The sequence below is a fragment of the Cynocephalus volans genome, chromosome 18, assembly GCF_027409185.1.
Source record: "Cynocephalus volans isolate mCynVol1 chromosome 18, mCynVol1.pri, whole genome shotgun sequence".
Classification (NCBI taxonomy): domain Eukaryota; kingdom Metazoa; phylum Chordata; class Mammalia; order Dermoptera; family Cynocephalidae; genus Cynocephalus; species Cynocephalus volans.
The window spans coordinates 10,125,720-10,153,104 of NC_084477.1; the positions used below are offsets into that span (position 1 = coordinate 10,125,720).

Here is a 27,385-nt window from a genome sequence, read left to right on the forward strand (position 1 = left end):
GTAAGGGTGTTAATACTATGATTATAAAAAAAAAAAAAAAAAAAAAAAAAATCACACCGCAAAATAGGGAAATTCAAGGGACCGCTTTCAACTCTCCTCAGAGGAAGGAAACCGACTAACCAGCAATGAGAACTTGCAGGAGAGAAAAACAAAAACTTTAGAATCCGCGACAGATTCTGAGTCAACAACGTCACTGACGATCCATCATTCTGGGGTGAACTGAAACCAGGCTCATGGGCTGCCGGTTCCAGGAAAAATGCGCAGAACTTCCTGGGCCATGATGAGTATTGTCCCCACACCCCGGCAGGACGTCCCCTTAGAAGTGACCCCCGTGCTCACAGCGGTGGCCGTGGGGACCCTGCGGGCTGCGGGGACCCCTCTTGTCGCCCTCCCTCCGGCCCGGCGGCGCCAAGCTCCGGTCCAGGCCGGTTTCTACCCCAGCGCAGCGGTCGCCGCGACCAAAGACCCCCGGTCACCGCCTTTGGAGCCGCCGCTGCAGGGCGTTGACGCGCTGAGGAGAGGCAGCACCGTCGGGCTCGGGCCGTTTTATTACTGTTTTCTTTGCAGCCCTTTTTCTTTCCAGCCGAGACGCCCAGCACCGCAGAGCACCGGCTGCGCATGCCCAGGGCGGGAGCGCGCGGCATCCGTGGGCTCAGAGGGGGTCTGGGCGGCCGAGATAAGGTCGGAGACACCCGAGCCTCCGGGCCGGACCCGCTCGCCCGCCCGGCTGGGCCCAGCAGCTCCAGTTCGCGGGCCTAGCGCGAGGCGGGGGGCGGGGCCGAGCAGACGCGCCACGGCGCTTGACCAATCGATTGCGCCGGGGACGATTCAAAAGGCAGCGGGGCCAATGGGTGCGCTGGGTGGCCCTGCTGAGGGGCGGGGCGGGGCAGGGCCGGGGAGGCGCGCGCCCGGGCCGCAGGGCCAATGGGAGCGCTGGGCGGCCCCGCTGGGGGGCGGGGTCGGGGAGGCGCGTGCCCGGGCCGCGGGGCCTTGGGGCGCGAGCGCGCGGCCGGGTAGCGTCGCGCGCGGAACCGCCGCTCGGTTGCTTCCTCGGCGACTGTCCCGGAGCCGTTGGTGAGTCCGCAGGATCCCGGCTCAAGTGAGCGCCCTTTGCCCCTGCCTCGTCCCCCCCGCTCCCCAGGGGCTTCCGGGGGAGGCCGGGGGACGTCGGGCGCGGGGCCTGGCGCAGCGGCGTCGCCCTCCCCTCGTCGCCCCGTCGTCGGCGGCGGCCGGCGGGGCTCGAGCGGAAACGGAGCCGCGGGTGTCGAGCGCCGCGCGTGGCCCCTTTGTCCCCGCCCGCCGGCCGCGCGGTCCCCCGAGCGCCTGGGGACAGACGCGGGAGGGCGCGGCCGCCGGCGGGACGGGGACGGGGACGGGGACGGCCGCAGACGTTGGCTTTGCATTCGCGCCGCTTGTGCCGGAGTCGGGGAGAGTCGTGGTCGCCTCGGCGCGATCACTTTCCGGGCCGACTGCAGGGTCGCCCGCTCGGACGTGTTGGACGGTGTCGCCCGGGTATCGGGGCAGCTCTGCGAGCTCCTGCTCAAGCCCGAGCCTGGCTGCTCCCCTCTCTGAGGACTTCACACGACTGGGCATCGCGACAGCCGGCCTGGCACCTGCAGCAGCCTCGAGGGGCCCTTCGCAAGCACTTGGTGTGCACAGGGCCTGGTCCCAGGCTCTGCCCCGGGATGATGACGGGGTCGGCTCTGGCCGGAGTCACGCTGTCTGCTGGTGCTCGGAGCAGGACGCGCTCGATACACTGGGCCGCGTGCGGGCGACCTGGGGTGTCCTCACCTGCTGCGTGAGGCGCGGCACCTGGGCAGAGCCAGGAGGACCCAGACCCGGGAACCTTGCGCGTAAACACGTGCAGGTCTGTGGTTCCACCTTGTGACACTGACCAGCAGAGGATAGCAGCAGAGGATTCTGTCATGTCGATCAGTAGGAGCATACTGGAGCTGAAATGTGTGAGGTTTCCAGTGCCAGGTGACACTGAAGTTAGCAAGCATCTGGTTTATTGGAAAATGTGTGGGCTGTTTATGGCGAGTGAGGACATTGTGTTGAGTAAACATGATTTTTCTTTGCAAGTGCTTTTGGCTCAGGGAAGCCTATCCATGTGTGTTTTGACGGTTAGGTGAGTGCAGAATAAGATGCACAGGTCTCTGGGCTTTTGTGTCCTATCCTGGCTGAGTTGTATTAGGTCATAGCAGGATGTGATTGCACTTTATTCTCACGTTTGACAATTGTGCATGGACCTGTGCAAAGTGGGGGTGCACAGAATGTTGCTGGCTTCATCTCTTGCAACATTTCTATGTAAGACAGTGGCCTCCTAAAGAGAGTGTTTGTTGGTTGGTTTGTTTTTCAATCACCATTTGAAAGATCACTATCAAGTTCCAATTCTTAATGCTTTTTTAAAAATTAAGCTTAGAGACCTAACAGATATTTACCAGACGTCTTAATTTGTTTAACCCAAAATATTTTATTGATAAATATTTTGGGACATCGATCTGTGTTCAGTATTGTACAGATATCGTGTATGTGGTATGTAATAGGTACAATGGAAAGATGCCAATCAATGAATTCTTAAAAAGGTACAGAATCTGTTCAAGGGCCTTTTAAGAGTGCAGGTCACCCCAAAGTCCTGAATGGCTTGTAGAGCAAAGGTTTGTAAAGACTTGTTTAAACTTGAATGGTATCTTCATGTGGAAAGAAGTAATTGCCTTCTTCAAACCCTGGCTGGCAGGTGTGGGAGAGCTAGTGGTGTACCAGGAGCCGTGCTTGATTTGGAGGGGTCCGGGGGGGAAGAGGGCACGTTTCCTTCCTCTTTCTTTGCACTTGGAGGCTCGGAGCTAAATGTTGAAATAGGCAAAGCTTGCTGCTGTCACCTTCCCTTTTTGTGCCCATCCTCCACGTCCCAAGGTGTCCTCTGCTCTGCCACTTCCCAAGTGCCTCTCAGGTGACTCCTCAGTCGGGCCTGACTTTATCCCTCAAACTTCTGGGCTCCTTGTCCCCCTGCTCCAAGCCAAACCCATTCATTACCTCAGTGGCAGGTGCTGGGAAGGACGCTGTCTCTTTTACCTCATGTGCGAATTGACTGACATCCTCTAATGGCCAGATAAGTACTTGTGTTTTCTTTCATCTACCAACCCAGCTGCCATCTATCTAAATAGGGGAAGCTCATTAAGTTTTTTCTCAGGCCATTAACAGTGAAGGAATGTGGTGCTTAGGAAAGACTTTGTAGGAGGGGTGGGTAGGCCACGCAACTTTCTGCTCAGTGCTCCAGTGCCTTCACACGTTTGCCAGGGCTGCTGGTTGTGTATGATCAGCTCTTAGCAGGAGCTGGTAAGGAATGTACATTTATGTAGGGAATTGCTTAGCTGGTGAGATGAAGGTGACTTAGGCAGAGAACACCACACCGTCTGCTTCTTGGACTGGGCATTTGGTGTTGGAGAAGGTTGGAGACCCTGGTTTTGTCGTGTGGAAACGTGAGTTCTGCTGGTCAGTGTGGGGAGAAATATTACTGTAGGCACCCAGCAATCAACTGATATTTCAAAAAGGGTCGTGAACAAGATCATGGATTGCACATTGTGGATTCTTGGAGCGTTGCACATACAAAGGCTTCATGGACCATGTTTTGAAATAGTGGGAAAGAACGTTGTATTTGGGAGGGTCATTGTCTGCTGTAGGCTTGAAAGAGGTTCACCTGGATGAGGGCCAGGTACTCGCTGTCCTGTGAAGGTGGTTGGCAGAGTTTTTTGTTATGCATTTGGCCTTTAGCTGTAAGAACTGAAAGCTTAATGAAATAAACCCCAAATTTGCAATTCCTTGTAGATTTGGAATTATTTTCTTCCTGTTGGTGGGATATAGTAATGTTAATTGTATATTCTAGGTTTTCCCAGATTTTCATAGGGTTTATTGTTTTCAATAAAGATAATTTGTTAAAAATATAATTAAATACATTTTTATAGCCTTTATAAGATGATAAGCAAATTTACAAGTCAGAAAATGTCTCCTTTGTGAGATTGTGCCCCGAGTTTTGATGAGCAAGAAATATGGTCACCGTAGGTGGGTCACACATTGCACAGTGCACACTATGTGGTGTCTGTTTGTATTGTCATTATTAACCTTCGTGTCATGTGTACCGCAGTGGCTACATCGTCTTCTCTAAAGTGATTCCAAAGGAGACAATGTAGCAGAAAGAACACCTTCGTATTGTCCTAAATCTGCCATTTCATGATGTTTATTTTTGTGCCCTTGGACAAAACATCTTTAACTGTGGGCTTTAGTTCTCTCATCTTTAAATAAGTGGTTAGAGCAAGGTGTTGATAACATCAAGGTCATGGGTTCAGATCCCCATACTGGCCGGCCGCCCAAACAATAAAAATAAAAATCAAGAGGTTGTACATTTTCTCCTTTAGAGGCCTTTCTTGACCAGTTAAAAATTTTGGAAAGTTGTATTTTAGTGATCAACCTGTGAAAAAAACAAACATAAGTGTGTATGTATTGACTCAATTGTTTTCCCTTTAAATCTGTTCAATCTAATTTTAGAAAATGCCAAGTAGGAAATTTGCCGATGGTGAAGTGGTAAGAGGCCGATGGCCCGGGAGTTCACTTTATTATGAAGTGGAAATCCTGAGCCATGACAGCAGCTCCCAGCTTTACACCGTAAAATACAAAGATGGAACCGAAATTGAACTGAAAGAGAATGACATCAAGGTAAGAGCTCCTGTGGTTTACCAGGGTGTGTTTACGGGAGGGTACTTAAAAAATTCATGGAGAGATTCGTATTACCTTTTAATTCTGTTTCTCCACGAACATTTCCAAGTACCTTTGTAGTAAGTGGTAGATAACTATGGGTTTGGTTTCTAAGCTCCCGTTGTCACTTCTGGCTTGTTTGGAGGCACGGGGTCAAGCTTCTACTTTGGGTCAGGTACTGGTTTTGGCTCTGGGAGTGTACGAATGAGGCGCAGTGCCCTTGCACCCAGACATTTACATTGGTAGTAAACCTGGGTTTAATGCAGTCTGTGACTGGAGTTGGCTATGGGTGGTGCTGAGTACATCAAGGGCCCTGGGTTTCAGGGGACACTTTCAGACGCGGTGACACCTGAGCCAAGTGCTGAGGACAAATAGGAAAAACTATTGATGATGGGGCGGCTTTATCAGAGAGGGCAGCGTGCCAAAGGCTGGCAGTTGGGGAGGGTACAGACAGCCAAGTGCTGGAACGGTGTGGTGGGTGAAGGTCAGTGGAGGGTTAAATGGGAGCCAGGCTGGAGGGGATTTTATATTCCATGTCCAGGGCTTTGGGCTTCATCCTAACATTGAGGATTTAATCAGGAGAGTGACATTAATTAGAACCAAGTCTAGCCCAGGGCTTCTCAACCTAACCTGTGTGGACCTGGGTTTTAGAATATCTGACCATGTGTAGAAACACTTATGGAAAATGCCGTAAAAATGAACTACTAGAAAAATGAAAAAAAGACATACAAAATAAAAGCCACAAATTTTTATTTTCAGATTCAACAGACATAAAGTTACTTTGCCACAATACTGTAGAAATTGTTACTTTGTTATAACAATTTCTGTACACCTGTTCTCAATTTTGGTACTTGTTGCATATCACGAACAGTTTGTGGACCCATGGCCTATGAGTGCTCTAGACCAGGGGCAGCCAGTTTTTGAATAAAGGGACAGATAGTAAAAATTTAGGCTTTATGGGACATGTAGTTTCTGCGATGTGGGAGCAGCAGCATGGACGGGAATGGACATGCTATGTTCCAGTAAAACTTTATTTATAGACACAGAAATTTGAATTTCAGGTCATTTTCACATATCACAAAATCATCATCTTTTGATTTCGCATGCAACTATTTAAGAAATGTAAGAGCTAAACCATGGCTTGAGGGCTGCATAAAAACAGGGGTGGGTGGGATTTGGCCTGGGGCTTAGTTTGCCTTCCCTGGGTCTAGAGCAGCAGAAGCAGATCCACTTGGAGTGGGCGAGGACGGGATAAAACAGTGCCCAGTAATCCAACCTTGTTCCTTGTTTTTGTTTTCGAAATCTGCTTGTGTGTTTTGTTCAGAGTGAAACTGTGGGACTGTTTTATTGTTTGAGTGCTGATTTCTTGGGCCCTGTCATCTGAGTGTTAATCAATGTTGACTGTTATCCATCTTGTATATATTACTGGGAATATGTACAGCTGATTGGTTTGGACACATTCATTTCATGGAAGTACCTTCTGAGAACAGTAAGGAATGGAGAGACTGCGTCTGTCTCTGCGAGGGATTAGTACTGCATGCTCTCCACTGGCGTCCTCTGATGATTCCCAGGTCCCCTGATTTCCTGCGATGTTTCCAGAGTCAATGGGAGCAGCTCCTGCTCTTGCTGTTTGCCTCTAGTTTGGGTCTGTCCGTGCGTCTCGTGATCGGTGGTAAAGCTCTTTGCCTTCTTCTCCCCTCCAGCCTTTAACTTCCTTTAGGCAAAGGAAGAGTGGCTCATCTTCCAGCTCTCCCTCCAGACGCAGAGGGAGTCGGTCTCGGTCTCGATCACGGTCACGGTCTCGCTCCCGATCCCCTGGTTGGCCACTCAGAAGTTCCCGCAGGTCCGCCTCTGCTTCCTACCAGGCTGACATTAGAGAAGCAAGGAGGGAAATTTTGGAAGTTAAATTGACTCCACTAGTACTGGTATTTGTCTTTATCCTTATATAATACTTGCCTGTCCAAAACACAGTCCTCCCTTTTGTGCACATGGTTACTCACGTTATTTGCAATTCATAATAAAATGTCAAATCTAAGGCGATGATTTTGGAAGATTATGTTAGAAAAATAGATGTTTGGAATAGAAAGTATAGTTGTTTTAAATGTCAACGAAAAAGAAAGTTCAAATTACCTAAAGTGCTGTTCATTATTGTCATTTTAAAAAAATCAGTGTTTAAATTTGAAATAGATGTAACTTGTAAGTTGAACTGAATAAGTTTTTACAGTGTATAAAAGTTCATGTGAAATGATGAGACTTAAGTGTGTTATAGAAACATTCTTGCTTTCTTAGCATCATTATAGTCAATCACTTCGCCTATTCAAAGATGACAATTTTAATGGAATTAATTTCCAAGTGCAAGTTTGGAAATATCAGGGTTCATGGAGCCTGTGACCTTGTACAATGAGTATTTTAGATAGCAGACAAAACTGAAAATATTTTAAGTAAAAAGAATTAGAGTAAAGGTCACCTTTTTTTTATATTCACTTAATATTTTCTATTCACTTAATATTGACTCCTTTAATAGTCTTAAACTGGATTATATACAAGGGTACTTTAAAAGGTTCATGGGAAGATTTGTATTATCTTTTAATTGTGTTTTTCCACGAACTTTTCAAAGTACCTGCATACTGTATGTACTGTTTTGTAGTTAGCATTTAAAAATTTTTAAATGTCAGGAATAACCTTTCATGGCCTATTTTTCTATGTCATTGTTATTGTATGGTATAGTATAACGATATAGGTATAATGTAATTAAACTATAAACTATATAGATATAATTGCTAGAATCAGCTCCCTTACTGATGGTCATTTAGTGTTTTTCCTTCTAAATTTTCATTATTGTAAACAGGTATTTTTATACAACATCTGATTATTTCCTTAGGATAGATTCCTACAAATGGAACTGCTAGGTCAAGTATATAGTGCGGATTTGAGGCGTTTAATACACATTGCCAGATTGCTTCAAGAAAGTTTATAGTACTGTCAGTAGCATGTCAATGCCCATTTTCCCATTCAGAGTATTATAACAATTTTGGGGGCCAATGTGATTGTCAGAGATTTTCACCTCACAATTCTAACTTGCATTTTGATAATTGCTAGTGAGTTGACTATTAATGGCTCTCTTTACTAGCCGGGAGACTCAGCTTATGGAACAGATGCCACATGCTACTTTCTGTTTTACTTGCATTTTTAATATTTGGGGACTGCTATGTTCTTCCAGTGCAATCTTCTGATAGTGCTGGTGACACAGGAGCCACAGACTGGCTTTGCTCCTTACCAGCATAGCCCTTGGCCTGCCATGTACTGGATAAATGCCCACTATTTCCTAATTTTCCATTATTGGCTATTTTGGGGGAGTGAATGTCTTTTCCTCCTTTTTTTAAAAAACTAATTAATGAACTAATTTACCGATTTTTACTTTATCTGCCTCTAATAGCAAATAGTAATAGAGTATCTGTCAATGAAATTATAGCATTCAGTCTAATTACCTTTGAAAGATGAAAAATTTTATGTAGAAATCTATACTGTAAGAAACCATCTTTTGAAGACTGGGAAATTCTAGTCAATTTTATTCCTGTTCATCTTTAACCATAGGAGTCTGAAACTCTTCAGAATTAAGGCTGTGAAAATCTTTGGTTTGTTTTATTGCTTGATTTCAAAGTAGTAAATTTTTACCATCATGTTCCTTTTCAGTCAGTTACAGTTTTTTGATTAAAGTGTTTTATATTTTTCAATTCAGGAGTCGTTTAGAAATAGCATCAACAGATACAATGGAGAGCCCGAGCGCATCGAGAAGAATGACGTAGCTCACAGAAGCACGCAGGTATCAGTGTTCGTTTTCATCTTGGGTCATTTTTTTCTTTGTTAAAGTGACTCTCTCTCCAGGAACATATTGAAAATCATAATATTTTATAACCTGTTCTAAAATTTTGTCCTTAAATTACTAATGTAATTTAACAAATTTATTCTTACTGTTATATAGCTATATCGAGAGGCCGAATTATGTAGTTAATGTGGTAGTATTAGTGGTAATTGTTGACTACAGATAGTTAATACTTTTTATTTTGTAATTAGGAAAAATTCCATTTGCCGGAAGAAAGTAGTTATATGTCTGCACAGTATAGCCTTCGTCCAAGAAGAGAAGAGATCACATTAAAAGAAATAGATTCTAAGGAAGAAACGTTTGTTACAAAAGCACCTGCATTGTTGAAAACCTTTGAAGTGACCACAACCCAGACAAAGGACTTGGAGTTTGGAGGAGTGCCTGGTAGGCATCAGGATGAGCACAGGGAGGGTGGGTGGGTGGTGGTCACTATCAAGTGAACTGGAAAGGCCTCTCTGATGAGATCTAAAGCAGGCGAGGTAATGAGTCAGGTGGGAACCGAGGAAGAGGCTTCCGAAGAAGGAATAGTGGGTGCAAAGGCCCAAGGTGGGAGCATTTTGGGGGATTACCATGGAGTAGAAAGGATGTGAGTGTAGCTGTATTTAAAACTTTTAGCAATCTGTTTATAGGTTTTGAGCAGAGAAGTATGAAGAAGCAATAAAGAAAGGTCAGTCTGAAAGGATGGTGATCAGTTTAGGGACAGGTGATCTGCTATTAATCAGTCCGACATGGCAGGGCCTGGCTTCGGCGACAGCAGTGGGCATAACCCGAGCTCATAAATGGGTCATGGTGTCTGCGCTACCTGCTAGACAGGTTGATTGTGAGGGTCAGAGGTCTGAAGTGTGCAAAGCCTTGGAGTTATTAAGTGGGTGGAACTGATGAAATTTTATGAGCTAGTAAAAGAAAGTCCTTGGCCAAATGGCTCAAAATCCTGCGTGGCTTAATTGCTTTGTGTTTTGTAAGTTATAACTCTTGATTAGCTGGTCTGTTACAGGTGCTGTCCAGCATCACTTAAAATCTGCGCACATATTACATGAATGTGACTGTAAAGCTACATGACTGTGCCAGTTGTCCAGTAAGGCAAATCATAACTAAAGCCAAAATGTTTCATTATTTTAATTATACTAAGTTTCCATTTGTACTGTCAGGGCTGGGGCTCAGACCTTTCAAACCCATTGTACAGACTGGGTCACTAGCCCCCTCACATGCCAGGCTGGGTCACCAGACCCCTCAGACACAGGTCCATGCTAGGTAATTGGGAAAGATCCTGGGAGCTGTTGGCAGATGACCTGAGCTCAGTCCTCAGCAACGGCAGCAGCAGCTTACAGGTCCAGCAGCTTACGGGTCTGGTGGTGGTGGTGGCGGCCTCTTGGAGGGTCTTGGGCGTCCTGGCAGCGACAGCCTCCAGCAGCAGTAGCAGGCTCCCCATTGGCCCCTGGGACATCCCAGGGATGGGAGACAGTGGATCAGAGCCACTTGTGCTTTATACTTAAGTCATAACCCAGGACACCTGGGTGCACATGCGCAATTACGTTAGACAATAACTAAGGAACACTTGGGCACACGTGCATAATTACATCAAAGGCTCCGCAAGATTCAGAACATCTGAGGGTCCCTGACTATTTTCCCATATTTTCCCAACAGTGACACTATTTTAATTGTTAGGAACTTAGGGATATAAAGTTGTTTGTTAAGATTGGACTGAAAATTTTTAGATGTTTTGATCTTCAGTTTGCTGGAGTTCAGTAGCTTTGCTCCTGCAGTGGTTAGAGGTTAATTAATTAGAGCTTGGCTTCTGAGGTGGCATTTAGGTATTCAGTGCTGGGCTTCTGCATTTTTTTACTACTTTGATGCCTGTGGTTGCCGGCCCACTGGAGGTGACAGAGATTAGGAGTTTTTGATGGTACGTTAGAAATTGGTCTATACCACCAGCCAGACCTGAGTTCTGACCTTAAACCCACATGATTCTTAAATAGAAAACCAGATTGAAATTTGAGCCTTGAATGTTGGTGAATTGTTCGCAGGTGTGTTCCTCATCATGCTTGGGCTGCCTGTCTTCCTCTTCCTGTTGCTGTCGATGTGTAAACAGCGAGATCCAAGTCTTCTGAATTTCCCTCCTCCTTTGCCAGCTTTGTCTGAGTTATGGGAAACCAGAGTATTTGGGGCCTACCTCCTCTGGTTTTTTGTTCAAGCTCTGTTCTACCTGCTGCCGATTGGGAAGGTAAGTTTTTGTTAGTAGGGTGTAGTGTTGTGAGATTTTCCTCCCCTCTCTTCCATGTTTATATGAATAAGTTTATAGTTGTTTTAAGATTAGAAGCTGTTATTGGTCATACCTATCAAAATTTAGTTTGTGAAGCCATTTCTCTCATACACTATAACACTTGCTTATTAAATGGAACTTTAAAAATCTGATTGAGATTTCTTGTGTAACTTTCCAAACCAAACAAATGAATAAGCTATTTTGCAAAATAGCCTGACTCTTGGTAGAGGTTCCTAGGGGAAAAAAATTCCCCCTCAGTATGTGTCATTTCAGCTGCAGCATTGTCAATGATTAATTGATAGGCTACTGAGCTTAATGCATTTTATTCTGTACCTTTTACTTTTTTGTTTCGATATGATGAGTTTCTAAATTTTATTCCTTTCAGGAATTTGTTGTCAAGAACATTCTATGTTCTTTTCAAACTCATGCGATATCTTTAAAATTTGTCCCCATCGCTAGGTGTAGTTTTTTTTTACTCTTTTAGTAGAATACTTTACTTGGAAATAGTTAAGGGAACATGAGATTCTCTAAGCAATAAATAATTTATTTAAAGATCTTAGGGCTTTGCAGGTTTGCCGACTGTCTGTAAACCAAAGGTCTGGTTTTACCAGGAGTGGCAAATGCTGGTGATATCAGGCTAGAGCTGCAGACTTGAATACTGCGGAATCTCACCATCACTTTATCAGCTGTAGCAAGGATTTTGTGATACGGTCCTTCAGTCATTTTTATGGCTAGGCTATCCAGTTAAATTCAGCTTAATTTACAGTAAGTCTAGTTTAAACTAGATAATATTTCTTAAGGAAAGCAGTTTTGGTGGTTAAAAAGTCATACATATATGTATATTCACTTTAGTCTGCTTACTCACAAACTAAAGGGACTAAAAACATATATGTAAAAGTATGTGTCTGTGTATTCATAGACTAAGGAGCAACACGTATTTACTAGAGATCTGGAATAGGTAAGGCCAATTTAAATTAGCCGCGGGCTGTTGCTAATCCTATGATCTCCAACAGGTTTTGTTTCTCTTCCTGGGTTCCCTTCATAGCTAATGAACGGATAAAGTAGTTTAGCCCAAGACAGATGGTAGTGTGATAGTATTTCACAGTTTAAAATGAATTCCTACACTTCTGAATAGTTATTTTGGGGAGTAAAATGTGACTGCTATTGGGCAAGTAGGCTTTTTACTCATCCAGTTCTTTTTTTTTTTTTTTTTTAAAAGATGACCGGTAAGGGGATCTTAACCCTTGACTTGGTGTTGTCAGCACCACGCTCAGCCAGTGAGCAAACTGGCCATCCCTATATGGGATCCGAACCCGCGGCCTCGGCGCTCCCAGCGCCACACTCTCCCGAGTGAGCCACGGGCTCGGCCCTTTACTCATCCAGTTCAAAGTCGTGTGTTTCTCGAGTGCCTTTCGCATGGGTGCCACCGTGCTGAAGGCTGCGGGTGACGCCACGGGAAGAGGTGAGATGGTCCCCACCCGTGAAGCGTGCTCATGGTCTCTTACTGGAGACCAAAGAGTCCCATGAGATGATTAAGTAACTGTGTGAGCCTGTGTGTGTAGACAGCAGAGCAAGTGAGTATGGGAGTCCATGTCGTCACATGGCGCGTGGGCCACAGTAGCGTGGGTACGTCGGGTAGAGCCCAGTTGAAGAGGACCTCGCACATGTGAGACACTGGAGTTGTGCTCCGGTTTGTAAGCAGTGGGAAGTCACTGAAGACTTTTGAGCTGGGGATCCACTGGGCGTGAAGGAATTTTAAGCACATTCAGTCCTGTGGTGGTACCTGGGACGGTGCGGGGAGGGTGGCTGTGGCAGTAGTCTTGGTACCCTGAGAATTTATCACTAGATCTATGTTTAAGATAAATCCCTGAAGGTAGAATGGCTTTATCAAAGGGCTTCCCATTAAGATTTTTGCAATGAGTTACTGACTTTCCCTGCTACGAGATACCCTTCTTCTCGAGCATGTTGAAATTTAAGGGATATTAGAAGGTATGTATAGTATATTTGATGATAATGTGCTTTTAAAATTTTTTTTTCTTTTAAGGTTGTAGAAGGAGCACCTCTTATTGATGGAAGAAGACTCAAGTATAGATTAAATGGTGATTTTTTTTAAGACTTACATTGATGACTTGATGGCTTAAACTCTTTAAACTGTCCGAGCTGATTACGCTAGAGTAGTAAACAGTAAGTGATCTCTTCGTAGCCCAAGGGACGCACAGAGACTGCTGGTCCCTGCAGCCCGCGTGTGGGAGTTAGGCCACAGCCCCGCCGTCGCTCCTTCCCGTCGCCCCGTTGGATTTTAAAGCATTGACCGCTGCTTGTGACCGTCGCGCTAGTGCGGGATGTTTTTGTCCTGAGCTTTACCGTGGCCTGAGAAGTCCTGTGCGGGTGCTGGTGCGGGGCCCCTCCAGTCCTTGCTCCAGCCCCTGCAAGGATGAGGGACTGGCTTCAGCCACTTAGAACTGGGCAGACGTTGCCCCCTCTTGGTCTGCGCCCCTCCCATGGCAGGAGCACGTGCTGAGGGGACCACCTGACTTTGCCATTTGGAGACTTTTATGAAGTCCAGTTAACTTAATTTTAAGAAATATATCTATGTTGTAATTATCCTTAAATGATTTTCCCATTTTACTAGATTGAGTCGAGCGTTTTCCTTTTCTTGGGAATGACGTTATACATTTTATGCCTGGCCTTTTCAGATGATCAGTTTTTACCTTTCTGACTTGGGGTGCTTTTTGTTTAGTGACTTGTCCAGCATCTGCTCTATCTGAGATCACTCCACTGGGTTCTGAAAGGGGAGCCAAAGATCCTCCAGGTGTCTTCTGCCTCCTAGGCCCAGGCGTGCGGGGCACCTAACCTAGCGCAGTGCCTGAGCCCTGCTGGCCGCTAATACCTGCTGGCTGCCTCTGTCACACTTTGCTGGTGAAACAAGTTTTGGAACCTTTGACACAGCCCGTTCAGTGTAGCGCGTGCCACGCCAGTGAAGCTGAGTCTGGGCGGAGGGGTCTTTGCCATCAGGCCCTTTGATGATCAGTGTCTGTGGGTTTCTCTCCAGGGCATCGGTTTACTTCTTTTTTAAGTGGTCTCGGGTTCCTTTTTCATTTCCCTCTGGACTGTGGTCCTCTCAGAGGCTGAGCTGTTGGAGCCGGTGGGGCTGTGGCTGGCCTAGTTGCTCGATCCTTCTTTTTAAAATTTCCTCATCTGGTTACTCTGGTTCTAGTGTCAAGAGATTTCTTTCATGAGATTTTGCCATAATAAACCGAGGAGATTGCTGAGAGATTTTGAATGATTATTTTTAATCTACATAGGCTAGAGAACAAAACACTGCTTTATCTACCATTCTTTCTTTTTTTAATCTATATAAATTTTATGAGTGAAATGAATTTTTATTTATTTGTTTTTGGCAGCTGGCCAGTACAGGGGATCCAAACCTGTGACCTTGGGGTTATAAGGCTGTGCTCGAACCAGCCGAGCTAAGCAGCCAGGCATTTTTTTTTTTTTTGATGAAATGATTATTTTTAAAAGTTGAAAAAGTTAAAAAAAAAAAAAAAAAAGTTATTCTTTGGAGTAACCTGTTATGTGGAAAATGTGGATTTAAATAATAAATTAGAGATGATCATTTACTTTATAAAAGCTTTGATTTTAGAATTCTTACGTAAGTTACCTCTCTTCAGTGTTTGACTGTTTATCTAAATATAATTTGATGATATACTCAGAACACAGCTCTTTGAGGCACTCAGCTCCTGAAAAGCAAAGCTAGTTCTTAAGCCAAAAGAAAGAAATGAATAGTCCACTGAGCCTCTCTCTGTGTTGGTCAGCGGCAGCGGGACTAGCCTGCAACTAGAGTTCCTCCTGTGGCACCCCCCAGGGTGCTATTAAATTTGGCATACCCTCCACTGTGTCCTCACAATCCCCTGCCTGGCCTTAGGGCACTTGTATTGTGGCCTCTGATCTAAGAGTAGGCTCCTGAGATCTGAATAGAATCCTTTGTGACCATTATTGACAAGCTAGTTCAGGCATAAAATATTCACAATTCTATCGCTATCAAGATTACCCCACCTTAGACTTTAAAATGTACATTTGGCCCAGCTTTGTTAATAACTAGACATTTTATTTTGGGCCTGAGAGTTTGGATTATGTGAATTTTGAGGTTCTTTTAAGCTTTTTAACAGTGAATATTTATGCACTTCCTTTTACTGTTCCTTAATTAAGAGCAATGACCGTTCACAACGAAAAAGAGTAACTTAAGTGTTAAAATACTTGAAAAATTGCAAAAGAGGCATGGTATCTGTCTGGCAGACTACCTTGGGAGCATTGCTTATTTGCATAGTTGGGTGCATTTAGGTTGAATAATGGAAGCAAGACTTAAAAGTGACGTGCATGGTTTTATGCTGGTGGGAACGTCAGGGAGCCCTGGGTTAGCGCTCATTTGCCTTGTCTTGTCTTCTGAAGGCTTCTACGCGCTCGTCCTGACGTCTGCGGCGGGGGCCGGCTGGGCCCTGCTTGGGGGCGCGGAGCTGGCGCGCGTGCACGAGCGCATCCTGCCGCTGGCGGCGGCGGCCACGGCGTTCGCGGGGGCCCTGAGCGCGTACCTGTACGCGCGCGCCCGGAGGGCACCTGCCCGGGACCTGTCACCTGCCTGCTCCGGTGAGCCCTCCGCGGCGCCCCCAGCCCCAGCCCCAGCCCAGCGCTTTATGGGAAATGAAGAGAAAAAAATAAGATGAAAAAATTTAAAGGAAGAAAAACATTTTTGCCTTCTCCTTCATACTTTTCTGTTCGTTTTTCAATCACTTGATGACAGTGTGACATTTAGTAAACTTATAGTCATCACGATTTATTGCAAATATGTATTTTTTTGTCTGAAATAGTAAAAACCCTTAAAAAAAACCAGAAACAAAGCAACAGAAGTTATAGTTGATTCTGACCTAGAGTCTTTAAACATTAAAAAAAGGTTGCTTATTTAAAAAGTTGTGAGTGTACATTAAAAAATAACTTCTGGCCTCCCTAAAGTGGGGGGATCTGGTCTGCAGGGCCCCCAAAGGGTGTAGCAGCTGCCCCTTCCGCGGGGCCTGGCCTCCCCGGCTCCCTGGTCTGTGCCCGCCCGTCTCACCTCTCACCTCTCACCTCTCGAACTTTCTTCGGGATCTCTAGGCGGTTGAACTGTGACCCCGGGTTGTAGGCCACAGGGCAATGTTAAAGCCTCATGCGGGTTTGGAACACTGTTTGGGTAAAAACTTTTCCCTTCTCAGGAAATGCTGTCTATGATTTCTTCATGGGCCGTGAATTAAATCCTCGAATTGGTACTTTTGATCTCAAATACTTTTGCGAGTTGCGCCCTGGACTGATTGGATGGGTATGTGCTTTTTTTTTTTTTTTTAATTTCAATTCAGTAGTACGAATTAATCTCTAGAAAGGAATGTGGATCATCTCAAAGCAAGCCGTGGGTGGTATGCTTTTAGGACTAATTATAGCTTCCCATAAATCTGTCTACTTAAAATATCTTCTTACTGTAAATATTTTTTAGGTGTTTAAGATGCCCTATTCTAGGTTATTAAAAATTAGAGTTTTTTTTGTTTTATTTTTATCAGTTTATATTTATGTAGGAAAGTAATAGTGCAGATGAGTTAATGTAAGAAAAAAATGTACTTTCCTCCTCCTTTTAAAGATTACCTTCTATTTGCCTCATTTCGGGCTGCGGGAGTTGTAGGAATAGAGCAGAGTTCCCGTCTGTCCTTCCCCCACTTCCTGCCCTGCCACCCTGTGACATGACCACGGTGTGACGGTGCTGCAGCGTTTGCTCGTCCACAGGCCCGACCCCGCAGTGCAGTTCGCTGTTATTTCTTCTCAGTCTCCTCTCGTCTGTAATAGTTGCTTAGTCTCTCCTTGTCTCCCATGGCCATGACACTTTCTGAAGAGCACCGGTCAGTCATTTTGTCAGTGTCCCTCAGTTTGGGTTAGCCCATGTCTTTTCGTGATTGGAGCGAGGCTCTGTGCTTTTGGCAGGAAAACCACAGGAGAAAGAGCGTGCCCTTCTCAGTGCAGCGCGTCCAGGGGTCACGGGTGACGCTGTCCTACTCTACGTGGCTGGGGAGGTGTCTGCAGGTTTCTCAGCTGTGAGGTTCCTGCTTTGCCTTTGTAGTGCTACGAGTCTCGGGTGGTGCTTTGAGTCTATACTCTCCTTTTTTGTTTCAGGTGGTTATTAACTTGGTGATGCTTTTGGCCGAAATGAAGTTACAGGGACGTGCCACTCCATCCTTGGCAATGATTTTGGTTAACAGTTTCCAGCTCCTGTACGTGGCGGACGCTCTCTGGAATGAGGTGATTAGTTTTAAGAGCTGAGACCTGTGAGTCAGTCGGCTTTGGGTGTGGGCGAGTGACCTGACCTCCTGGAGCCTCATTTTCTTACACACACAGTGAGGGGACCCAGCCTGCCTCCGTGGCTTGTCAGTTGAGTGATTCGAGATGCCCATCCATGTGAGGCCTCAAGCTGACACAGGGAACGCTGACAGACGCCACGTTTCCACGCATTTGGTCATGCTTCTGTGTGTATCAGCAGTTCTCTTATTTAAAAATAATATTCTAAATGTTCAAGATCAGTGGATCTTGGTGTTGTTTTTGTGGGTGGTGATCAATTCGTATAAATAAAATTTAATTAATTATATCACATGAAAATGGATGGGTTATTACTGAATTAGGATGGTGTTTTTTGGATTGTCAGGAGGCAGCTAGCTCTTAAATAATGAGGGAGAGTAGCTCTAATCAGATGGATATAAAATCAGACGTCAAGATACATTGAGAGGGCTGGCCGGTTGCTCAGCTGGTTAGAGCACAGCTTTGGAACACCGAGGCACGGGTTCAGGTCCCTGCACTGGCCACCACAGGAAAAAAGAAAGAAACATAGATTGAGGAAACCAGTTTATTTATTTATTTATTTATTTATTTATATTTATATTTATATTTTTTTATTTATTATTATTTTATTTTTATTTTATTTTTTTTCGTGACCGGCGCTCAGCCAGGGAGTGCACCGGTCATTCCTATATAGGATCTGAACCCGCGGCAGGAGTGTCGCCGCGCTAGCGCAGCACGCTACCGAGTGCGCCACGGGCTCAGCCCTATTTATGTATTTTTTGTCATTTTTGTGACCAGCACTCAGCCAGTGAGTGCACCAGCCATTCCTATATAGGATCCCAACCGCGGTGGGAGCGTTGCTGCGCTTCCAACGCTGCACTCTCCCGAGTGCGCCACGGGCTCGGCCCTTGAGGTAAAAACAGTTTAAACTAAGCTAATTGGCCCTTGAGGTAACCAGTTTAAACTAAGCTTAGCTTCCAGCTCGTGGCTTTTCTCATATGTTGATAAGCCATCAAATTTTCTCCTACTCGAAGACTGGTAAATGTTTTGCTAGTCTTCTCTGTCTCAACATAATTCTTTTAAAAATTATTTGTTCCTCAGGCTTATTTTACAACTATTGTTTCACATTTACTGTTATCTTTGTAATCATCTCCACATTCCAAGTCAAGTTCTCTTTCAAATTTAAAAACAAAATTGGTAGCCCTACATCATAATATTCCAGAGCAAGTCTGTGTGACAGTCTGCTGAGACAGTCTGTTGATATTTTTGTTACAGGGGACACTCAGCTCCTGGCTGAGCCTCCCCAGAGTTGATACCAAACTCACAGATCTGGCTGCCTGCCCCCAGACAAAAATCAAACAAAAGTCAAATGTTGGCGAAAATGGAAGTCAGCTGTTGTTCAGGGATACTGGTGACCTGAGGAGAGTTGCTGGGCTCGCCCGTCTCCCTGGTAAGCCTGAAGGAGCATGGCCAGATTAAAGCCATCTCCAAGACTCAGGTTTACTGAGGGGTTTTTAAAGAGGGGCTGAGGGAATGGAACGTGGGGCAGGAAGAGCAGGAGGGAGGGGGACATGCAAGGTCTCAGGTGACGGTCTCACCAAGACTCTGTCTGGTCTCTGCTCCCATCCTTATTCTCAGGGTCTGGGCAGTATTTCGATGATCTTCCTGTTTCTTAGGAGGATTAGGACTCCTCTGAGGTAAACACACCTCAGTTACAAGCAGCTGGATTAATGCAATCCTCTGAGTATAGGTTGTTGTGCTGTCAGCGCTGTGGAAGCTGTGCAGGTGGTGATAGCATCTGACCCTGAAGTCCTTTAGGAATCCCATCTCCCCAAAATTGACTGTGCTTTTGAAATAAAAACTTTTGTGAATGCTCTTAGTATTGCCAGTGTAGGTCTGTCTTCTGTTACAAAACAGTTAGCTCCTAAGGAGCATGTAGACTACACTTGACAAGTCAAATGGTATTTCACTGTTGCCTTATCATCTCAGAGACTTTTAAACCTTCCCTTGCTGTAGCTTTCCAGTTATCAGTGATTATTCCTTCTAGTCTGTTCCTTCTAGCTTGCTGTCATGTAGTGGCAGTCACTTTTTAATTGGCTTAGAAATGCCTATTTCTGTAGATTTAGCCAAACATTGAATTCTGTTAACAGAAGATTTTTGCATCATAAGGAAAAACTCTTAAAGCAGTACAATATTAAGATAGCCCAGGGGTAGAAGATTGGAGTTGGGAAGTTGTTTTCCATATGTTAGCATCTCAGCCAGACTGTAATAAGCTTCTTTAGGAGCGGACTTGATTTTATGACTTTTTTTAGCATCTGACATGCCACTGGGCAATTAGCAGATGCTTAGAAACTTTCTCATAATGTCAGTCAGTGGAAATTCCTTATACGGGGTAATGAGCCAGACCTTGAGAAAAGGAATATAATGTAAGATGACCTTTTAAATGTAAGATGACCTACCTTCCTCTGAGCATGTCCTGCAAATGCCTGGGGGCTCCTGGAGCTGGGTGGGGCTGAGGGTCTTTCCTCCACCTGGCATCAGAAGCTTCAGTTCAGTCCCCTGGCACTGCCCACTCCCACGTGCCCTTGTTGTTATCGCTGCACCTGCTTTTACCTGCTTGTTATGATCTTTATCCCATTTTGCACCAGGAAATTAGATCGCAGGTCTTGAGAGTTTATGTGCAGAATGAGGGGCTCTGCTGACTAAAGAGTGTGAGTATAACGGCCTAGATTCTGGGCATCTGCTTTTCTGTTCCTTGTTTACTGTTCCATGTGGCATCTAGTTTTCTGTTCCATGGTCTTTTTGTTTTCTTTCTGGGAAAAAAAAAATGCTTTTTTGGAGATATCACTCTTTTTTCTTTAGTGGAACGTTGATTCTTCAAAAGAGTTTATACTGGCTAATTGTTCTACATCAGTGGTATGTGCTGGAGTTAGAGGCAGTTTAGTGATACCCTCGGGTCAGGCCTTCTGAGTTTGACCTTGACATACATCTGTATTCTGAAGTCTGCTCTGCAGGTACCCAGGTGCACAGGTCATCTGGCTCTGGACATTTGCTCATGCTAAGCACATCGCTGGAGTATTGCACTGTTACTAATTTACGTGAGAAGCGAAGCAGTCAGTTTTCCATGTTGCCAGGTAGCTTATTTTCTTCTGTGGAAAATCTACATGAAAGGCCAAATTGTGATCGGAAGTTAGGTTGGTGCACATGGGACTGAAACGAAGGGAGCTGGTGATCTTACTGTCCCTTCGCAAACATCTTTTGAACACTTTCCCCCACAGCAGGCACTGTGCTGGGTGCTGGGGAGACAAAGGTGAAAACCCATGGCCCCTGTCTTTGGGAGGTTTATCCTCCTGTGCAGAGAGGGACCTGACAAGGACAGTAGAGCAGCTGCTTTGGCATGCTAGTGGGTGGGGCTCTGAGCCGGCCCTGGGGAGGGGGCGGAGTCAGGGAGGCAGCCCAGAGGCAGGGGGGCACGAGAGGGGCTTAGAGATCTGTTAGCTTAGGATCATAGAGGGTGCAGTGACAGATGGAATGACCTAGTGTGATATACAGGCCACGGGAACCAGATCTCCCCCCTTTTAAAAACACCTGATTGGCGACCTTCCCATACTCTGTATACCTTTGCCTGTAAACTAGTACTTTACTGGAATACATTAAACCTAGAAGCTTTTTCTTTCTTTCCCGTCTGGATCCTTCCAGGAAGCGTTGTTGACGACCATGGACATCATCCACGATGGATTTGGGTTCATGCTGGCTTTTGGAGATTTAGTGTGGGTTCCCTTCATCTACAGCTTCCAGGCCTTTTACTTAGTCAGTCATCCCAATGAAGTGTCTTGGCCCATGGCTTCTCTAATCATTGCTGTAAAACGTGAGTACCGATTTCAGTCTCTGTGTATGACATACCACGTACTGAGTCAGTTGTGCTCTGGTGTCTGCATATTTGTAGCATGCCATTCAAACAGTCATGATTAGCTCACGTTCGAAGTAGTTTGTGATGGATGAGTAATAAAAGCCTCTGCATCTTGCAAAGAGAACGGGTGCTTCAGGAGTTCTCTAAATAGATGATTTTAAACAAACCATCTTGTTTTTAAATTTAATAAATTGAAGTTAATAGATTAATTTTAAGTTTAATTGTAGTAATGATGCATTTTTTTCCATTGAGCATCTGCTTTTTCAGGTGGGCATCTTAAAAAGTAGGAAGATTGGTCTTGCCTTCCTAGAGCTTACAGGAGAAATGAGACATTCAGACCGTGGCCTGAGGCGAATGAGTGAGCACTAATGAGAGGGACTTAGATGGTGGGAGTTTAAGGTAGAGAGCAAGTCAAGTCGTCTCTGGGGAATGTCCTTATGAACTTATCAGAGGACACGGTGTTGATCTGAGTTGTGAGGGGCCACCTGGGCAAGCGTGAGTGGTGGGGAGTGGGAGGCGAGTTGGGGAAGGGGAGGGGTGGCTGCGGCTGCAGATGAGGGCCCCCAGGTCAGCCGTGGGTGTGGCTTCAGGATGGTTTTTCTTCGTCCTCCCCACGTCACACTGTTTACTGTACACCTGCACCAGAGCGGGGCGGGGAAAGTCAGCACCGGACTTCAAGCATAGCTGGTTTTGCTATGCTCATTAGTATCCGTGGTAGAAGGAGAAATTCAAGCCATTGGTTTGCTTGTCCGTGTCAGCCATGCCCATGTGTTATTCAAGACAGTATTATTGTCTTGAATAACACTTAAGCTAAAAATGGGGAGTAGAATTATTTCTTACTACTTTATTGAGGACTGACAGTGTAATAGTTAACAGTGATCTGTCAGGGCCTATTGATTTTGACATTTTGAAATTTGAATAAAGCTATACCAACTTGTAGGCTTGCAGTGGGATTCAACACGTATTTAAGGTACGAGACGTTCTGGTAGTGGTTCTAGGCTGGTGTTTATTAATAAAGTATTTCTGCTGTGGCCAGTAAGTGTCATAGCTAATGCATGAGATAGCCTGTAATTTCGATTACACTGAACTCTAGTGTGGATTTTATTGTAACGTGGGCTATCTTAGAATTCATTTTATTCATGGATGTAACTATATTTGTTAGTTTTGCCTTCAAGGTACTCCCCAGGTGGCTGATGAAAGCAATGTGACAGTTGAGAGTTATCTTTTGACATTCTGGGGAGGGAGAGTTTTTGAATTGTTCATAAGTAATCAGAGTATTCTCTGCTTTAGAAATTTCCTTGGAGCACAAATAATTTGTAAGAGAAGTTACAGATGATTTTAAGTATTAGATTATAATCTAAGTTATTAACATAGAAAAATATTTTTAAATTACAGTCTGTGGATATATAATCTTCCGATGTGCAAATTCTCAGAAAAATGCATTCCGGAAAAATCCCACTGATCCAAAGCTTGCACGTAAGTATTGATGTATATTTGTATTATGTATATTACGTGTCTTTTTTTGTTTGGGGACCACTAAAAATGAACTTTTATTTTTATATAGATTTAAAAACCATTCACACTGCGACGGGAAAAGACCTCCTGGTTTCGGGATGGTGGGGTTTTGTCCGCCACCCCAATTACTTGGGCGACCTCATCATGGCCCTGGCGTGGTCCCTCCCATGTGGTAAGTGTTTCAGGAGAGTGCTGATTTGACTCTTCCTTCAGCACCTGACAGATGTGTGTGTGTCCTTTGTTGGGACGGTGCGGGCAGGGTCAGTGTGAATCTTTTTTGTCGCCCTGTGGAAGGCTGGGGTGGCCACAGTAGATGCTTCTCTGATCTGGGCACTGTTTTCTAATCTGTCAGAACCTCATTTATCCAGCTTCTGAGGGGAACTGGGAATTCACAGAGCCTGAATTTTACTTTAACCCTTTAAAAGCAAAATTTTAAATTTTATTTTATTTTATTTTATTTATTTATTTTTTTTAACTTTTATTTTGTTGATATACATTGTGGTTGATTATTGTTGCCCATCACCAAAACCTCCCTCCCTCCCTCCTCCCTCTCCTCAACAATGTCCTTTCTGTTTGCTTGTTGTATCAACTTCAAGTAATTGTGGTTGTTATATCTTCCCCCCCCCCCCCCCCCCGGTTTTGTGTGTGTGTGTGTGTGTGTGTGTGTGTGTGTATTAATTTTTAGCTCCCACCAATAAGTGAGAACATGTGGCATTTCTCTTTCTGTGCCTTACTCGTTTCACTTAATATAATTCTCTCTAGGTCCATCCATGTTGTTGCAAATGGCAGTATTTCATTCGTTTTTATAGCTGAGTAGTATTTCATTGTGTAGATGTACCACATTTTCCGTATCCACTCATCTGATGATGGACATTTGGGCTGGTTCCAACTCTTAGCTATTGTAAAGAGTGCTGCAGTGAACATCGGAGAACAGATATACCTTCGACTTGATTTCCATTCCTCTGGGTATATTCCCAGCAGTGGGATAGCTGGGTCATATGATAGATCTATTGCAATTGTTTGAGGAACCTCCATACCATTTTCCATAGAGGCTGCACCATTTTGCAGTCCCACCAACAATGTATGAGAGTTCCTTTTCCTCCACAACCTCACCAGCATTTATCGTTCAGAGTCTTTTGGATTTTAGCCATCCTAACTGGGGTGAGATGGTATCTCAGTGTGGTTTTGATTTGCATTTCCCGGATGCTGAGTGATGTTGAGCATTTTTTCATATGTCTGTTGGCCATTTGTATATCTTCCTTAGAGAAATGCCTACTTAGCTCTTTTGCCCATTTTTTAATTGGGTTGCTTGTTTTTTTCTTGTAAAGTTGTTTGAGTTCCTTATATATTCTGGATATTAATCCTTTGTCAGATGTATATTTTGCAAATATTTTCTCCCACTCTGTTGGTTGTCTTTTAACTCTGTTAATTGTTTCTTTTGCTGTGCAGAAGCTTTTTAGTTTGATATAATCCCATTTGTTTATTTTTCCTTTGGTTGCCCATGCTTTTGGGGTCGTATTCATGAAGTCTGTGTCCAGTCCTATTTCCTGAAGTGTTTCTCCTATGTTTTCTTTAAGAAGTTTTATTGTATCAAGGTGTATGTTTAAATCCTTAATCCATTTTGAGTTGATTTTAGTATATGGTGAGAGGTATGGGTCTAGTTGCATTCTCCTGCATATGGATATCCAGTTATCCCAGCACCATTTGCTGAAGAGGTAGTCCCTTCCCCAGTGAATAGGCTTGGTGCCTTTGTCAAAGATCAGATGGAAGTAAGTGTGTGGGTTGATTTCTGGATTCTCTATTCTATTCCATTGGTCAGTGTGTCTGTTTTTATGCCAGTACCATACTGTTTTGGTTATTATAGCTTTGTAGTATAGCTTAAAGTCAGGTAGTGTTATGCCTCCAGCTTTATTTTTTTTTGCTGAGCATTGCTTTGGCTATGCGTGGTCTTTTATTATTCCATATAAATGTCTGGATAGTTCTTTCCATTTCTTAGAAAAATGTCTTTGGAATTTTGATGGGGATTGCATTGAATTTGTATATCACTTTGGGTAGTATGGACATTTTCACTATGTTGATTCTTCCAATCCAAGAGCATGGGATATCTTTCCATCTTCTTGTATCCTCTCTAATTTCTCTCAGCAGTGGTTTGTAGTTCTCATTATAGAGATTTTTCACCTCCTTGGTTAACTCAATTCCTAAGTATTTTATTTTTTTGGTGGGTATTGAAAATGGGTAGGCTTTCTTGATTTCTCGTTCTGCATGTTCACTATTGGAGAAAAGAAATGCTACTGATTTTTGTGTGTTTATTTTGTATCCTGCTACTGTGCTGAAATCATTTATCAATTCCAAGAGTTTTTTCGTAGAGGTTTTAGGCTGTTCGATATATAGGATCATGTCATCTGCAAACTGGGACAGTTTGACTTCATCTTTTCCAATCTGGATGCCCTTTATTTCCTTCTCTTCTCTGATTGCTCTGGCTAGTACTTCCAACACTATGTTGAATAGGAGTGGTGAGAGTGGGCATCCTTGTCTAGTTCCTGTTCTTAAAGGAAAAGCTTTCAGCTTTTCCCCATTCAGGATGATATTGGCAGTGGGTTTGTCATATATGGCTTTAATTATGTTGAGATACTTTCCCTCTATACCTAACTTATAGAGGGTCTTTGTCATGAATGAGTGCTGAATTTTATCAAATGCTTTTTCAGCATCTATAGAGATGATCATATGGTCCTTGTGTTTGAGTTTATTAATATGGTGTATCACATTTATTGATTTGCGTATGTTGAACCAACCTTGCATCCCTGGGATGAATCCCACTTGATCGTGGTGAATAATTTTACGTATGTGTTGCTGTATTCTGTTTGCTAGTATTTTAGTGAGGATTTTTGCATCTATATTCATCAAGGATATTGGCCTGTAGTTTTCTTTTTTGGTTATATCTTTACCTGGTTTTGGTATCAGGATGATGTTTGCTTCATAGAATGACTTTGGGAGCTTTGCATCTGTTTCAATCTTTTGGAATAGTTTGTAAAGAATCGGTGTTAATTCCTCTTTGAATGTTTGGTAAAATTCTGCTGTGAACCCATCTGGTCCTGGGCTTTTCTTTGTTGGGAGCCTTCTGATTACAGCTTCAATCTCCTTTATTGTTATTGGTCTGTTCAAATTTTCTGCGTCTTCATGGTTCAGTTTTGGGAGCTTGTGTGTGTCCAGAAATTTATCCATTTCCTCCAGATTTTCAAATTTGTTGGCGTATAGTTGTTTATAGTAGTCTCGAATGATTCCTTGTATTTCAGATGAATCAGTTGTAATATCGCCTTTTTCATTTCTAATTTTTGTTATTTGAATCCTCTCTCTTCTTTTTTTTGTTATCCATGCTAATGGTTTGTCAATTTTATTTATCTTTTCAAAAAACCAACTTTTTGATTCATTGATCTTTTGTATTGTTTTTTGCGTTTCAATTTCATTCAGTTCTGCTCTGATCTTAATGATTTCTTTCCGTCTGCTAACTTTAGGTTTGGATTGTTCTTGTTTTTCTAGTTCTTTAAGGTGAAGTGTTAGGTTGTTCACTTGCCATCTTTCCATTCTTCTGAGGTGAGCATTTAATGCAATAAATTTCCCCCTTAGTACTGCTTTTGCAGTATCCCACAGGTTTTGGTATGATGTATCATTATTTTCATTAGTTTCAATAAATTTTTTGATTTCCTGCTTGATTTCTTCTTGGACCCATATGTCATTAAGTAGAATGCTGTTTAATTTCCATGTGTTTGTATAGTTTCCAGAATTTCGTTTGTTATTAATTTCTATTTTTAATCCATTGTGGCCTGAGAAAATACATGGGATAATTCCAATTTTTTTTGAATTTATTGAGATTTGATTTGTGTCCTAATATGTGATGCAAAATTTTAAATTTTAAACTGTGCCTGATAGCTTTTTTTCTAAGCAGAATATATGGAAATTAACTAAACTTTTTATTCATGACTTAGTGTACATGGGTTCTGAAAAACTTGGCTTCCTAAGCAGAAGAGCAGGAGACTGTTTGCCTTGTGTGCTGTGGGCTGGCCGGCCCCTGCTGGGCGCCCCACCTGTTGCGCCACCACGCTCCACAGTGGAGAAGGGCAGGAGGACAAGGAATGGAGAAATTTGCATTATAGATGAGGACAGATGTTCTGATTGTGATGGATGGTTAGAATGGCTTAATCATTCTTCTCTGAATAGCTTTTAATACAGATTCTACCTTCTGCCACATACCAGTGGGCTTTTGTGAACCGGTTTAGTTGTTTTCCCCATTATTGGAGAAAATGAAGTAATCTTGCGGTTCATTTTTAGAGAATTTGGGGAAAAGCAGGAGAAAATGTTTTGTAGTAATAATGAAAATATCTAATACAACTTGCTGTCATTACCCACAGGTTTTAATCATGTTCTGCCTTATTTCTATGTGATCTACTTCACCATGTTGCTTGTCCACCGAGAAGCTCGCGACGAACACCGGTGTAAGAAGAAATACGGCCTGGCTTGGGAAAAGTACCGGCAGCGGGTGCCCTACCGTATATTTCCATACATTTACTAATTTTGTTCCGGCATATTTTTTAAATGCTCTTACAAATTTGGCTTCCTCCACTTGCAAAAATAAGAAAAAAAATCCAAAACTTTCTTTTGTTGCACTGACAGGATCTGTAAATTTTTTTTCAAGTCAGGACTAAGAGCCAAGTAATAGATCTTT

General features: G+C 43.7%; 1 protein-coding gene across 3 annotated transcripts; it reads left to right on the forward strand.

The window, feature by feature from the left end:
* The first annotated feature begins 998 nt into the window (after nt 1–998).
* On the forward strand, nt 999–27,385 carry LBR (lamin B receptor). Of its 3 annotated transcripts, none has more exons than XM_063082785.1 (14): nt 999–1,074; nt 4,543–4,710; nt 6,453–6,674; nt 8,489–8,572; nt 8,824–9,016; nt 10,657–10,853; nt 12,937–12,991; nt 15,342–15,536; nt 16,139–16,242; nt 17,082–17,207; nt 20,940–21,108; nt 22,546–22,626; nt 22,715–22,837; nt 27,072–27,385. In XM_063082785.1, the coding sequence occupies exons 2-14, from the start codon at nt 4,546–4,548 to the stop codon at nt 27,230–27,232; spliced, it is 1,875 nt and encodes a 624-aa protein (XP_062938855.1). In that variant the 5' UTR covers nt 999–1,074; nt 4,543–4,545; the 3' UTR covers nt 27,233–27,385. The 3 variants fall into 3 exon arrangements, with proteins under 3 accessions (XP_062938855.1, XP_062938857.1, XP_062938856.1); XM_063082786.1 differs by lacking the exon at nt 999–1,074 and adding an exon at nt 1,784–1,867; XM_063082787.1 differs by lacking the exons at nt 12,937–12,991; nt 15,342–15,536; nt 16,139–16,242.